Below are 13483 nucleotides of genomic sequence, written 5' to 3' on the forward strand. Positions count from 1 at the left end.
CTTCGTCATCCGTTTCTGTTTTAGTTACACCCCGTATGAGTACTGCATTTGGTATCTTAATGCCATACTTCTCAAATATCTCCATTGTGAACAACAAATAAGTGAACAGAAAACAACCAAGGGGGGAAAAAAAAAAAATTCAGTTCTTCACTCCGCTCCTGGCAAGCTTGCCACTTATGTAACCTATGTGATGCTACGCTCCAGCACAATATTAGTGCTGGGATGAAGACACAAAATTCTGGCTGGTATCAGAAGAGGGATTCGACTCTAGGAGCGGAGGGAAAAAACTGAAACGGACCCCAGGGTGAATGGCACCAAGTTATTTTATGGCAAAATAGTTTTGCGCTGGCAGCGCGTCACTACCGGATCTTAAATAGCGCGATAGGTTGACCTTAATCACGAGACCATGACGTAACGACGTGACGACGTCAGATGTAGCGAGAGGACGTTAAGTGACGGAAATTAACAGGGGTTGTTTCACCCGGGTTACATCACTCTTCATGAAATAACAAACCAGCGAGGTGTACAGGCCTGTGGGCAACATCTTTAAAGCAGTTACTGTCTAGCTGTAGATTCAGGCCCACATGACACTGCTCACACTGCCAGGCAGTGCCTCTTTTGTCCAGGATGAATCTGCTTCGTTGTCTACTCTGGATGTTCTCAGAAAATCTAGAAAACAACAACTCCAACACTCAAATCATGGAAGAAAACAACACAAATCCTGTCTACTCCTCTCCTCTACAAAAAAAAAGGTCACTTCATCTGTGTCTCTGATATTAGATCAAAAACATTGGATTTGCAATTCTCCACTCTTGGTTCTAAAATGTGCCCTCCAATAAAATGTCGTGCTATGATGATTGTGGAAACCATCTCCCCATCAGAAGTTTCTTCCAGAGCACCAGGCGTTTCTCAAAGTGGATTTCAGTGGAGTCGCTACTGTCCAAGGTGGTGATGATGGGATGTGCCTCAGTTCACGCCATAGCATTGGGTTAGCCCACCCAGAAGTCCACCACACTTGATTTAACCCCACTACAACATGTACACGGTCCTAAAATCTTGGCATGTATTGTGTGTTGGCCAATATTGTAATGTCGAATCATGTTGTGAAGCTCCCGATACTCAGACACCAACAATATGAGCTCCATTTTTGTTTCCGCCTACAAGGTCTCCTTTGCCCCGCCCCTTGCATTTCATTTGCTGCCTCCACAAACTTTGACACTGAATCTCTGTGTGGCAGAGCTAAATCTGAAGAATCACATGAGCTGCAACTCATCAACAAGCCTCCCTTCTCCATCCTTCTCCAATCCCAGCACGAACCACGGTCCATGAGGCGGAGGCTTTGGAGGCCGTCCTCCCACCTGTTCGTTGGAGAGGTATCGTACATCGATTGGAACAATCCAGCTGAGAACGTAAGCCGGTTACGTTGGTTTCTGTGCTGTTGCAGTAACAAAGATCAGTGCTGCCTCTATTCAGGCCTCAGCCTCTCTAACTGCCAAACTCTGCCTCACTCTGCCTCACAAACTCAGATCACCTGACCGTCCACCTTATTCCTACATATAAAACTGTACTTAAGTCCAGCGAGCCACAACGAAAAACTGTGTTGCAGTGGACGGATGGCAGCCTTGAGACCTTACGTGGATGTTTTGACTGTACTAACTGGAGGATTTTTCATGATTTGGAGCTTTATGAGGCCACAGAGACTATTACTGACGATATCAAATTTTGCGTTGAGACTGTTCCTAAAAAAGAGGTGATTCACTTTCCCAACAACAAACCTTACATCACCAAGGAGGTCAAAGCCTGCATTTACAAAAAGAAACTGGCTTTTAAACAGAAGGACCGTGCAGGTGCAGCTGCGGCACAGAAAGACTTAAATTTGGTCCTACGGAAGGCCAGAGAGAATCATAGAAATGCTATCGAACAGAGCTGTAGCTCTATGGACAATAAAAAACTTTGGGACTCCTTGAAGAAGGTAACAAATATGACATCTTTTAAAAAAGTCATTGCTACCTCAAACGAAGCTGATAAGGCAAATGCACTGAATGACTTCTCTTTAAGATTTGATTCTAAACCTTTTTTATCATTTGAATTGCCTGATCTGAACTATCTTTGCTCCTCCTCTAACTGTGTGATAATCCACCCTTCTGCGATTCAGTCAATATTTAGTAAAGTGTGCAATAAGAAATCTGTAGGACCCTTTTATATAAACACTGCTCTTCTGAATTAACTAAAGCTCGGTGCCCTGTTTTTCAAATGTCCTTAAATAATCACACAGTTCCCTCTCTTTGGAAAAAGTCCACAGTCATTCTTGTGCCAAAAATATCATGTCCCTTAGAAAATAAGGATTATCGACCGATAACTCTAATGTGTGGTAATGAAATGTTTTGAAAAATTCATAGTGAATCTAATTAAACCTGGGCTATCTCCATTCCTCGATCCTCTTCAGTTCGCTTACAGACAGGGCCGTAGCACTGAGGATGCGATTGTAAGTGTTACCCATCTAGTCAGTAAGCTTCTTCAAAAGCCCAAGGCTTATGCACGTATTTTATTTGCTGAATTTATTTCTGCTTTTGACGCTGTCTGTCCAAATCTTCTAATCCAGAAATTTCAACCTACAAGTTAATCCCTTGACTGTTAAATGGTTTTATTTTCTGTTCATTGACAGAACGCAACAAGTTGATGTAAATGGAACACTCTGAAGCAAAAAGTTGCAGTACAGGGATTCCCCAAGGAGCTGTTAGTTCTCCTCTTTTATTTACCCTGTACACAAACGAATGCCGCAGCAGTCAGCCCAACAACTTTACCATCAAATTTTCTGATGACACAATGATTTTAAGTCTCTTGAATGTCGGTGACTGTGCTTCTGTTTATTTTAATGAGATCGCTTCCTTTAAGGTCTGGTGTGAGAGGCACCATCTTATCTTATACACGAATAAAACCAAAGAGATGATCCTGGATCCGAGGGAATGTGAACGTCACAGCTGTGCTGTTATCGGTGACTGTGATACTGAGCAGGTTGATTCATACAAATATCTGGGTGTAATGATGGATAACGCACTGAAATGGAGCGCACATGTTGATCTCTTATGTTCTAAAGTGTCTCAGAGACTGCACTTTCTACGCAGGCTTAGCTTGTTTGGCATCAGCCCCAAAATTATGTTGACTTTTTATAACTTTCTTCTGTTGATGCTTGTTTTTTTTAATGTCACAATACCAACCCTCCTCCTTTATCCAGGGTTGGCACCGGGAAATGTGTCCCAATTGAGACAATTTGACAGAGTTACTGAGGTTTTCTTTGTTTTGTTTTAAAGTTTTGTGAGGTTTTAAACAACAACAAATCCCAGTAAAACCATTTTAACTCTAACATTTTAAACATTTTGTACAGTCGAAATCTAAATTGACCAAAAAGAGACAAAAGAAAAAGCTGTCAGCAGCAATGTGAGACAGTGGTGTTTGTCTGGCCCTCACGCAGGTTCAGTGTTTTGTTGTTTTCCCAGACCTCCATCCACACACACACAGGCTGCGCTGGCTCACAGAAAGAGTGGGTCATCACCCCTTTGGTCAAGGCTGTCAATGGCAGGTTCAGCAACTGAGGGAGCTGACTGAAGTGAGAAAGCAGCTGATGTGCCAAAAAGCTGCAAAACATTATCGGGCAGCTGGTGCTCATAGCAAGCCTCACCTGACAGCTTCAGTCCATATCGGATGTACAGGATGGAGTGAAGGGTCTGCAAGGACATCAAAGTCTGAGTTTACTTTTTACCACACTTATCTGGCTAAATACTCTCTCGACTTCAGCATTCGAGTGTGGCAACGACAACACGGACGCAGCAGCCATGGCAAGTTCTTGGAACAGGTTGGTATCAGCTGCATCCCTGAACTTCCAAATCTCACTCCAGAAGCCCAGTGTGTGTTTGTCTCATTCCATTTACAAAGATGGATGACACGCCATTGCTGGACAATCTTGTCTGTCTCTGCAGGGCTCTTATTGTGCTTCAGTGTTTCCTCCACATTGACGTGTACTGCAATGCTTCCATGTTGTCTAGCAGACTCCCCCTCAACTCATTAGTGAGCGAGATGGTGAAAGCAACACACCACTTTCTGACATTGTTCTCATCCTCTGGCGCAAGGTGGAGCTCAGCTGCCTTGGACTCAAAGAGGTAACCAAGGAATGGTTTGGGGCTGATGTGTCCATCCATTGGCCCTTTGAGCACATCAACATTTGCCAGTGGATACAGCACCCTGCTGCTCACACACTTTATCAGGCTCACCAAGCTGTCAAGTAGCTGAAGAGGATCAACCTGCTTTCCCTCAAAAGCCTTGATGGCCAGCTGTACCTCACCCAGCACTGACTTTAAAAATGTTAGAGACAAGATGTTCTGAGGATGCTTGTTCATGTAGCGATGTTCACTGGACTTTGTGACTGAGAAATGCAGCCTTAGCTCCTCCCACTGGTCCAAAATGCCTGAAACCACAGGTTCAGTGGAGAGCCAACATGTGGCACACGCCTTAGTTGTCTGGAAGGGTTTCTCACCACAGTTGATAGTCTCATATATGGCCTTGTAGGCCTCCCTTATCAGCCCTTTGGAGACACTGGAAACCAATTGTAAGTCTCTCATACCAAGTATTCCACACTACGAGGGATGGTGTCATTTGAAGCATGACTAACAGCGAGCTGCTGAGAGTGACACACTCAACCAATAAGCACAAGATCTTTGAGGCCATATTCCACCTTCAGCACTTCATGGACCCCAATGTTAACCCCCATCATAGCAGAGGCATTGTCAGTCCCTATTCCCAGGAGTTTTTCTTTTTTAAGGCTACACTTCTCGAGGAAAGCAACAACAGCACGGGCTATAGATCTGGCATCTCCTCCCTCCAACTCAACAAGCCCCAGAAATGTAGACACAGTTGTGTGCTTGCTGTCGCTAAAGTACCTTATTACAACCCCCAGGTACTTCGAAAAACTGACATCCATAGATTCATCAAGGAGGAGGCTGACCCACATCTGCAACCAACTTTTTCAGAAAGTGAGGTGCTAGAACACCATTGATCATTCTGTGCACTTTGTCCTGTGCATTTTGAAGTGGGTAGCAGCAGTTGAGTCTGAGAAAGCCACTCTACATGCTTCTCCAAGGTGGTCACATCCCAGCATTGAACAGTGTTTAGCGATAGCTAATGCCATGGTGGCCTCAGCCTTCAGAATCTGTTTTTTTAACCATAAATTTGTGTGGAAGTGGAACGCTTTGCCTTTTGAATGTGTTTTTGTGTTGTCATGTTTTGTTGTTTTTTTTACATCGCACAGTTTGGCATAGAAATCAGCCTTACAGTACATACAGAACGCCCGTGGATCATCACCAATGAATGGCTTCAACCAGGCTTTGAACTCTGGGTTTGATTCCCACTCCTTCCTGTATTTTTGACTGTACAGTTTAGACTGAGACATGTTCAGTTTCACAGAGAGGCACACACACAGTGGACAAGGTGAATAAGTGACTGAGGCTGTGTGAGTGAAATGCAGTGATTTATTTTACTGCAGTGCTTTTTTTTTGACAAAGAAAGTTTTACATTTACTTCCCACCCTGATTCAACCTACGGGTTCAACCAGCCGCGGCGTAGCGCATGCGCGAGTCATTTGTAGTCTTGATGCGGAGGAGTGCACACGTCTCCTCTGACTGCAGCTGGGAGGGACTGCTGTGACACGCCAGGACTGGGCCGCTTGTGAGTGCTGTGGGATGGGGGTGAGGCTCATGGCAGCACACGCTGCTCGTTGAGAAGAGTCACTGATACGTGCTTCAACATCAGAGTCTCCAAAAGTCTCCAATGACACCACAAAAAGTCGCTAGATTTGTCGCTAGTCGCTTTTTTGGAAAATTGGTTGCTAGAGGGGTCTGAAACTCGCGAAATATAGCAACAAAGTAACTTAGTTGGCAACACCTTTTGAATGGAAATTTGTGCGGACATGTTTGTAACATTTAAATTCCAGTGAGCTTGCTGACAAACCATGAAGGATCTCTGAGCCAATAGCATGAATACATTGATATCACATGTTGTTTATGTGTCTTTACTGACCACAGTGTAGCATCCTCAAGTTCACATGGTGTGTGTATTCAGGGACACTGTAGTTGATGACATAGTCCAGTCATGTGTGTTGTTATGGGAAAAATCCAAGATGCCAGAATAAACTACGAGTGAGACCGCAAAAGTTAGTGTCCATTATTTTATTGCTAGAAGGCAAACATAACACACAAGACCTCAGGAGTTCCCAGGTGTTGGATTAACTAGAGAAATCTCTGAGACACATGAGGCTTCATTCTGTTTTCCATGTCAAAGACTGTCGGACCAACAACGGAGCAAGAAAAAGGTTCAGCATTTCTCGGCTGGTCCAAATTCATGCTGAGGGGGCCACTTTTCTGCTTTAGATGTTTGCTAACAATAGCAACTGTGCATGTTAGCAACTTTAGCCTCTGAAGAAGGTTAATGTTGTTATTGTTAGTGTGTGACATCATCATGAAATGTACCACAATAAGACAGGCCACATGTAGTGTCCTCCTTTTTCCTGCTATCGTGAGCGTACCCGGTAGAATCGATAACTCCAGCAGGAATGAGTGAGACACCGACGGACTGGGAGATATAAATGTTGTTGATTGCACCTTGAAAGAAATAAAAATCATAAGACTTAATAAACAAACATCCATTCAAAGGTGTCAAGAAACGAGAGACATCATTAGAAAGTTTCAAAAAGATGCTAAGATGTTAAAACACAAAATAAAATTTGTTAGAAAGAGAAGTGAATGTTTCATAATATGTTGGACACCATGAGGCAGGGGTTGGGGGTCCTGCTGTCTGGGGGGAGGCAAGAGCCTTTGAAACCCAAGTTATTATTTTGAAGGTTTATGTTGGGAAGATATTTCATTCATTTTCACATCTTTATTTAAAAGTGTTTTTGCTGTCAATACTAAGAGTTGTATTAGTCATGTATGCAGGAACGGTCCATGCCAGATTTGCTGAGAGGAGGAGCTTGAGGCCTGTGTGCTGTGTGGAGGAGACTGCATGTTACAGAACCTTATTGTGTTTTTGTTTGTTGTTGTTGATTTGTGGAGACAAATCCACTGTCCTGCCTTCAATAGAGAGCAACCAGTAGCTGGACGTGGTCCGGGTCCTTCCTTCAGTCAGCACAGCATAGACAACAGAGCAGAACATACAAGGGTTAACAGATGTGCATCCATCATGATATGAGACCGTTAAAGACAATGCACGCCTGTCCCACAGAGATGAAGGTCATTTATATCTATACCAGTGGGGGGGCGTGCAGTGGAGCAGGGTTGCTGTCTGGAGTCCTGAACAGGCTGTGGGAAGTCCAATCCTGTCAAGACATGACGGTCATAGTTTGGTGACTAAATGAATTATTCTTACAGGTTTAACGTAACTGTCTGCATCAATACAGAAATGAGCATCCACAAATAATATGAAGACACCAACATAATAGGAGCCCATGAACAGAAATCAACCTGCTGCTTTTTGAGTCAATGTCTCAGAAACGCCAAATTGTCCCCACTAATATAGACTTTGCTGATAAATGTCAGACATTGATTTGTGTCATCACATCATCCTACCTGTGGCTGTTTAGCGTCCTGGTCAGTTGCAGCTGCACCTGCGGCCCCATGGTCCTGTCAGCCTCCCAGGTCCTGACCCTCCTTCTCCTCTCTGTCCTCTGATGTCCTGTCCTCCATATCTTCTTGCTCCATGCTACCACTTATTGGTCTTGTGGACACAAAGGGACTCTACTGTGGACCCTCTCCGCATCTACATGCTCTTGTCCCTGTAAGAGTCCCTGAGCCCCTTCCATTTCTCCTTCATGTGTCCTCTTAGTTGGTAGCCCAGCCCTCACTCCCTGGTAAATTACACACACTTCATAAACCATCCAGGTGGTCCAAGCTCAGCACTGACATCTTGCCAGGCATTCCTTTTGGGTACGGACCTGTGTGACAAAAGTTGTGTGATACAATTCTGTGTGCACAGATGGCCATTGATAACCATTCTATGGTAGCAGCCAGTAATAAGGAGGCCACAGGCATTTACACCCAGGGCCTCCAACCTGGAGCCCACAGTGTTTATCTGCTCACAGCAGAGGGAGGGCAATCACAAGCAGCCGTATCAAGGAGGAACACGTCCGGGTAAAAGCACGAGTCCATCAAATGAATGTCTTCTGGAGAATATGGGTCCTGGGTTTGAGTCGGTGATGGAGATTCTGAACTGTAATCCTGGTGACAGACGGTCACCATTTTCCCACGGTGTCAGTTGGAATGAGTCGGCAGCAACGTTGGCCCCTTGGCGCTGTTTTCTAGAATCAGACTGTTGATGCTGCCTGGGGGCTGGCTTGATTTTGTCTCTACCCATTTCCCTTTTCCTTTGACTCACCAGCGATTTCTCCACACATTTCTTCTTCAGATCCTGCTTCATTTTTTCATCTCTGGCTTTCTCCTTCACTTGCCTGCAACATGCAAAACTACCATGACTTTGTGGTGCTGGGTCTCTCAGAGCTTAACCTTTCCCAATCAAAATATCTGTCTGAATGCAACAGGAACAACTCGGCCTCACATGGGTCACTCCCAGGCCACTCGGCCTCTGGCCATGGGTACATTCATATTTGACTGTATCATCCTGACCTGATTGCAGCAGCCTTTGCCTCTTCTCTCTTGCAGGCATCGAGGGCCCTCTTTTTGATGCTCTTCTGCTGCTGCTGCTGCTGCTTCTCTTTCTGCAGCTTCTGCTTCATCGCTTCCTCTCTGGCTTTCTCCTCCACTTTCCTGGAACATGTGAAACAACCATGACTTTGTGGTGCTGGATCTCTCAGAGCTCACCCTCTTCAAATGAAAGCATCTGACACATTGCAATCAGAACAACTCTGCCTCACATGAGTCACTCCCAGCCTAGGAGTTCGGACCTCTAGTAAGGGATACATTCATGTTTGATCGCATTATCCTGACCTGAGTGCAGCAGCCTTTGCCTCCTCTCTCTTGCGGGCTTTGAAGACCATCTTCTTCATCCTCTCCTGCTTCTTCTCTCTCTGCAGCTGCTGCACTTTTTGTTCTTTGGCTTTCTCCTCAGCTTTCCTGAAACATGCAAAACAAATGTGACTTTGTGTTGATGGGTCTCTCAAAGCTCAACCTTTTCACATCAAAACATCTGACTCGTTGCAGTGGGAACAGCTCTTCCTCATATGGGTCCCTCCTAGCCCCCATGGGCTCTGACCCTAGGAATGGCGATATTCATGTTCCATGTTATTATCCTGACCTGGCTGGAGCAGCCTTTGCCACTTCTCTCTTGCGCGTCATATTCTTCAACCTCTCCTGCTCCTGCTGCTTTTCTTTCTTCAGCTTCTGCCTGACACGCTCGTTTTTCTCTATCTCATCTTTTTTCTGTTGTTCCTTCAGGTGGAACAGCCGCTTCCGCAGCTCCAACAGGGACATCTCTTCCATGAGATCCTGGCCTGCAGGCTGGCATGGGACACAAAGGAAAACCATGACACATGGAAGGAAGTGTGTGAACTGTGAGAAGACACCAATCCTTTCTTTCACTTACCTCAGTGCCATCAAGAGCCTTCAGTCTCTTCTGGGGAAGTGAACTAATAGTGAGGATTTCACCAATTACTCTAAATTTCAGGATGAGCTCTGCTTGTGCCTCCTCCAGTGCTTGACGAAGTAGCTCTTGATTTTTCTTGGTGACTTCTTTCACTGTGGTATTTGCATAGAAATTCTTTGAATGAAAAGGATCTCTTCAACAAATGATCATACTCGTTCATACTACGTGAAGTCTAGCAGCTTACCAATACTTTGCTTTGATTTTGTCAACTTCTCCTCTGCCACTCTGTAGTTCTTTTGGCGCTCTGCCACCTGTCGCACCAAGTCTCTCATTCCTCTTTCCTCCTGCAGCCTCTTCTTTGCGTATTTCTGCATCAACTGAGCAGCCAAAAAGATACAAACACAAGGAGCACATTTTTACATGAAAATCCCTTGTTTTAAAAAGGTGTTCAGAGAGCAGAAATGTTCTGGCTAATCCTCCTTGTATTTGTGTTGTGTAACCTTCATTTTCACCAACTGTCTACTGGTCTTTACCCACCTCTTTTTCCTGGAGTTGAGGAGCCTTCTGGTCCCTAAATGGCTCCTTGGTGGTGATGTGCCCTCGATTATGATCACCTGCCCCCTCCAACAGGCACTGAATTCTGGGTCAACACACAGAGAAATTACTCTTAACACAGAGTGGTTTACAGAAATCTCAAAACCAGACAATTCAGTTCCACATAGCAGCATCCACACTGGCCATCCCATCCATTACTGGTATTATTGGACCAGCCAGCATGTAGAATTCCCTCAGACAAATCACAGGCTTCAGCTCAGTCCAGCAGTGTCCTGTAGAGAACTCTGATCATATTGAGGAGCCTCCTCAAACAGGTTGAAGGTAAACTACATGCCATACCTCTGGAATTCCTCTTCTGCCTGACGGTTCTCGATCACCTCTTTTCTCAGGGTGTCTGCTTTGGTGGTCTTTAAGGTGTTGCTGCCTCTCTAAAGGAATCAGACCTTTTTGGTTAACTGATGCATGGGAACAGTTATCATACTGAGGAAAGAAATTACGTAGTGGGAGCAGGTATGAGGAGAGTCCAAGCCCTGCACAATACAAACCCAGCAACCAGTGGACCTGCAGGCCCACAGGTAGAAATATAACCAATGCCAATATGGTTGCTTGAGGCTCAACCTGTCACCTTTACCTGTCAGACTACAATTTTATTTTTTTTTTTACTTCTTCCTTCATCTCTTTGAACATTAAATCCATTTTTCACTTTTTCAGAATTACTGTTTTTTGATTTGCTTGAGCTTTGGCAAGGATGTAGTTTTTTTTGCCTGTTCATATATGTACATGTTCTCATTTTGGTGTTTTCAAATATTTTCAAAATAAACTAATTAACCAAAATTAACTAAAAACCCAACTGATATTGACATATTAATAAGGTCTTCATCAGAAAATGCTAAATTACCAAAGAGGTCAAACTCATTCCAACCACAATTTGTCAATTGCATGACTCTGATCTGACCTGTCCAGGGTGAAACCCGCCTCAGCCCTGAAAGATGCTGGGATAGGCTCCAGCCCCCTCCCCCCGTGACCCTTAACAGGATAAGTGGAAGAAAATGGATGGATGGATGGATGAATGACCCTGATGCAGTTCAGAATCTAAGCAAAGAGAGAGACGTACATGTACACATCTAATTGTACGGAAATATTCAAAGGCAATAAATGGGTCTTACTGGTCTGGGATTTTGCCGCAGTGGGATGAGATTTGGCACTGGTTTGGGATGGGTGAGAGGGACCTCCTGGGGCTCAGTGGGGTTTTTTGGCACCTTCTTGACCTGATGGCCTTTGGGAAACTGCTTTGCAAGCTGGACTACAATTTTATTAATCTCAGGTCGCCATCTGAAGGAGAAAATAAACGTGTTGCCTCCTACTGTATCTTGCCTTTAAAACAACTGATTTCTTCAAAATGGTCACAGACAGTTTTGTTCACCTCAACAGGGGACCAATTAACTTCTCCTCTACATGGGCAGCATCACTCACACTGCTCCACTTCTCTTGGATGCATGTGGTGAGGTTTGAGGAAAAGAAACTCAGGAACTAGAACAGAACACATGAACAAAACCATTCTCCATGAAAGAGCACGAGACAGTTCCTTCTTTCCAGTGCCTCATCCATTAAATGCGCCATCACTGGTACTATCGGATGAAGGACCAAGTTTTTGTACATTAAAGTAGTACAGTCTTATTGATGGAAAAATGTATTCTTGATCAAATTGATGTTCTTACAGCATGCATGTTTTTGCAGTCCAGTGCCTTGACAATGATGTCAAAGCGTCGAAGTCCAATCTCATCCAAGGCAAATGTGGCCAGGTAACAGATAACTGACAAAACAATAGAAGTACGTCAGTCGCCATTTTGTTTCTTTCTGACTGAAATGAAAAAGTGCTGTTTACTTACTGGCGAGCTGGCTGCGATGACTTTTGGGTATCTTTCCATTTTGGCCATAGAAGTCATCGATCACCAGGTCCACCAGGGTTTTGTGCTCAATACATCCAGAAATGACATCAAGCACAAACTTCTGCTGCTGGGTTCCCCTTTTCTACAACAAAAACCAACGTGATATTGCTGAGTTGATATGGTGGACGATCAGCATCTGAGCTTGCTAGCAGCTATTTAATCCCTCTGGTGTACCTTCAGGTCCTCTGAAGCATCTTTCAGGAAGTTCTCCACTTGATGTTTGCCTGGGGTGAACTTATCAAAGACCTTAATGGCCTCTTTGACAAGTGCTCCATACATAGTTGCCATTCTATTTTTACCTGCAGTGAGAGAATGATCAATGAAGAGAAAGACTTTTCATAGCAGATGAAAGACACGCACTTTCCAGCACCGATGCAAAGACAAATGTAACCAAGCTAAAAGCTGGTTCAGATCAATGCTACACAACAAAACTGCAGGATGTTCCAGCAAAATATTCCTGCAACGTGAATGCGTCAGTTGTAGAAAATCTGAAATTGTTGTATGGAGTCTCAGAAGTTCCACCATGTCACATCTCCAACTGCAGTTTTCCAACTTTGGAAGACGCACAAAGTAAAACGAGTGATCTTTCTGATTGTTACTCCATGAGAAGTCTGATCCCCTTCAGTTGCTAGATGGCCTCTCTACCTCTGTGCCATGCCAAAGATTCTTTTCCTGTGCTGCATTTTTGTCACTGTCAATGTTTACACAAACAAACTGCCAGTGAGAACCTCTTCAACTTGACCACCTACCAACCATGATCACTCCTCAACTATGATGTCTCTGAATCTACCAACACTCAGACATTTGCATTGGTTTGTACCTGAGGTCTTCCTGAAAAGAATGAGTCAACTTACCAAATAAAAACTTCAGGTCAGAGATGATTCAAATGTAATGCTCTTCAGCGTACGTTTGTCTGCAGGATCGGATGTCTTATATGAGGCCCATTCACCCGTTACTACACAGTCAACAGGTGTTATCATGCAGCTCTTCTGTGATGTTGCTGTGATCAACCGGTGACAAACAGGTGCTGTGTGTGTGTGTCAGTCATCATGACAGGAGCCAGTGTTCAGAGCCCCAAGACCAAAGTGATGTCACAAACTCACGGTCTTCCTCCTGAAGCCTTCCTCACCACCATTCCACTCAGACTCTTACTGTAACTGATATAACAATACTTAATCAACACTTTGGAAAAAAATAAAACACAAGGTGACTATGAAGGTTATTATTGTCCACTGTTTAGTGCTGGAGAATCAGATACCCTCTTCTTCCTCTTGGCCATGATGGGTAGTTTCTCTGCCATAGGTGGAAAGTATTTTTACTCAAGCGCTTTACTTTTGTTCCATGTTGAGGAATGGGTGTTTCAGTTTTTGCATAGTCAGAAATGTCATTTTATTTTA

General features: G+C 44.2%; 1 protein-coding gene across 5 annotated transcripts; it reads right to left on the reverse strand.

Annotated features, from left to right (window-relative positions):
* Positions 1 to 6371: 6371 nt before the first annotated feature.
* LOC147268763 (cilia- and flagella-associated protein 99-like) lies at positions 6372 to 13006 on the reverse strand. Of its 5 annotated transcripts, none has more exons than XM_086222610.1 (16): positions 12941 to 13006; positions 12261 to 12385; positions 12027 to 12168; positions 11856 to 11950; positions 11561 to 11667; positions 11304 to 11469; positions 10477 to 10565; positions 10120 to 10222; positions 9827 to 9959; positions 9583 to 9734; positions 9295 to 9497; positions 8988 to 9113; positions 8667 to 8807; positions 8419 to 8491; positions 7295 to 7363; positions 6372 to 7163 (listed from the first exon to the last, which is right to left on the reverse strand). In XM_086222610.1, the coding sequence occupies exons 2-16, from the start codon at positions 12372 to 12374 to the stop codon at positions 6972 to 6974; spliced, it is 1905 nt and encodes a 634-aa protein (XP_086078736.1). In that variant the 5' UTR covers positions 12375 to 12385; positions 12941 to 13006; the 3' UTR covers positions 6372 to 6971. The 5 variants fall into 5 exon arrangements, 2 of the variants coding, with proteins under 2 accessions (XP_086078736.1, XP_086078744.1); XR_015119033.1 differs by having other exon boundaries at positions 7087 to 7163; positions 7614 to 8491; XM_086222618.1 differs by lacking the exon at positions 8419 to 8491 and having other exon boundaries at positions 6976 to 7163.
* Positions 13007 to 13483: the final 477 nt, after the last annotated feature.

The sequence above is a fragment of the Aulostomus chinensis genome, chromosome 2, assembly GCF_037954235.1.
Source record: "Aulostomus chinensis isolate RoL2024-O1b breed Wild chromosome 2, RoL_Achi_v1.0, whole genome shotgun sequence".
Taxonomy (NCBI): Eukaryota; Metazoa; Chordata; class Actinopteri; order Syngnathiformes; family Aulostomidae; genus Aulostomus; species Aulostomus chinensis.

What these genes read in the sequence shown, in the direction of transcription:
- LOC147268763 (XM_086222610.1), bottom strand. Translation starts at nt 12,374, where the DNA reads ATGGCAACTATGTATGGAGCACTTGTCAAAGAGGCCATTAAGGTCTTT. An exon ending in TCATCGCAGCCAGCTCGCCA is followed by an intron (nt 11,951 to 12,026) that starts GTAAGTAAACAG and finishes TTGTTTTGTCAG; the next exon opens with TTATCTGTTACCTGGCCACA. An exon ending in ACTGCAAAAACATGCATGCT is followed by an intron (nt 11,668 to 11,855) that starts GTAAGAACATCA and finishes GTTCTGTTCTAG; the next exon opens with TTCCTGAGTTTCTTTTCCTC.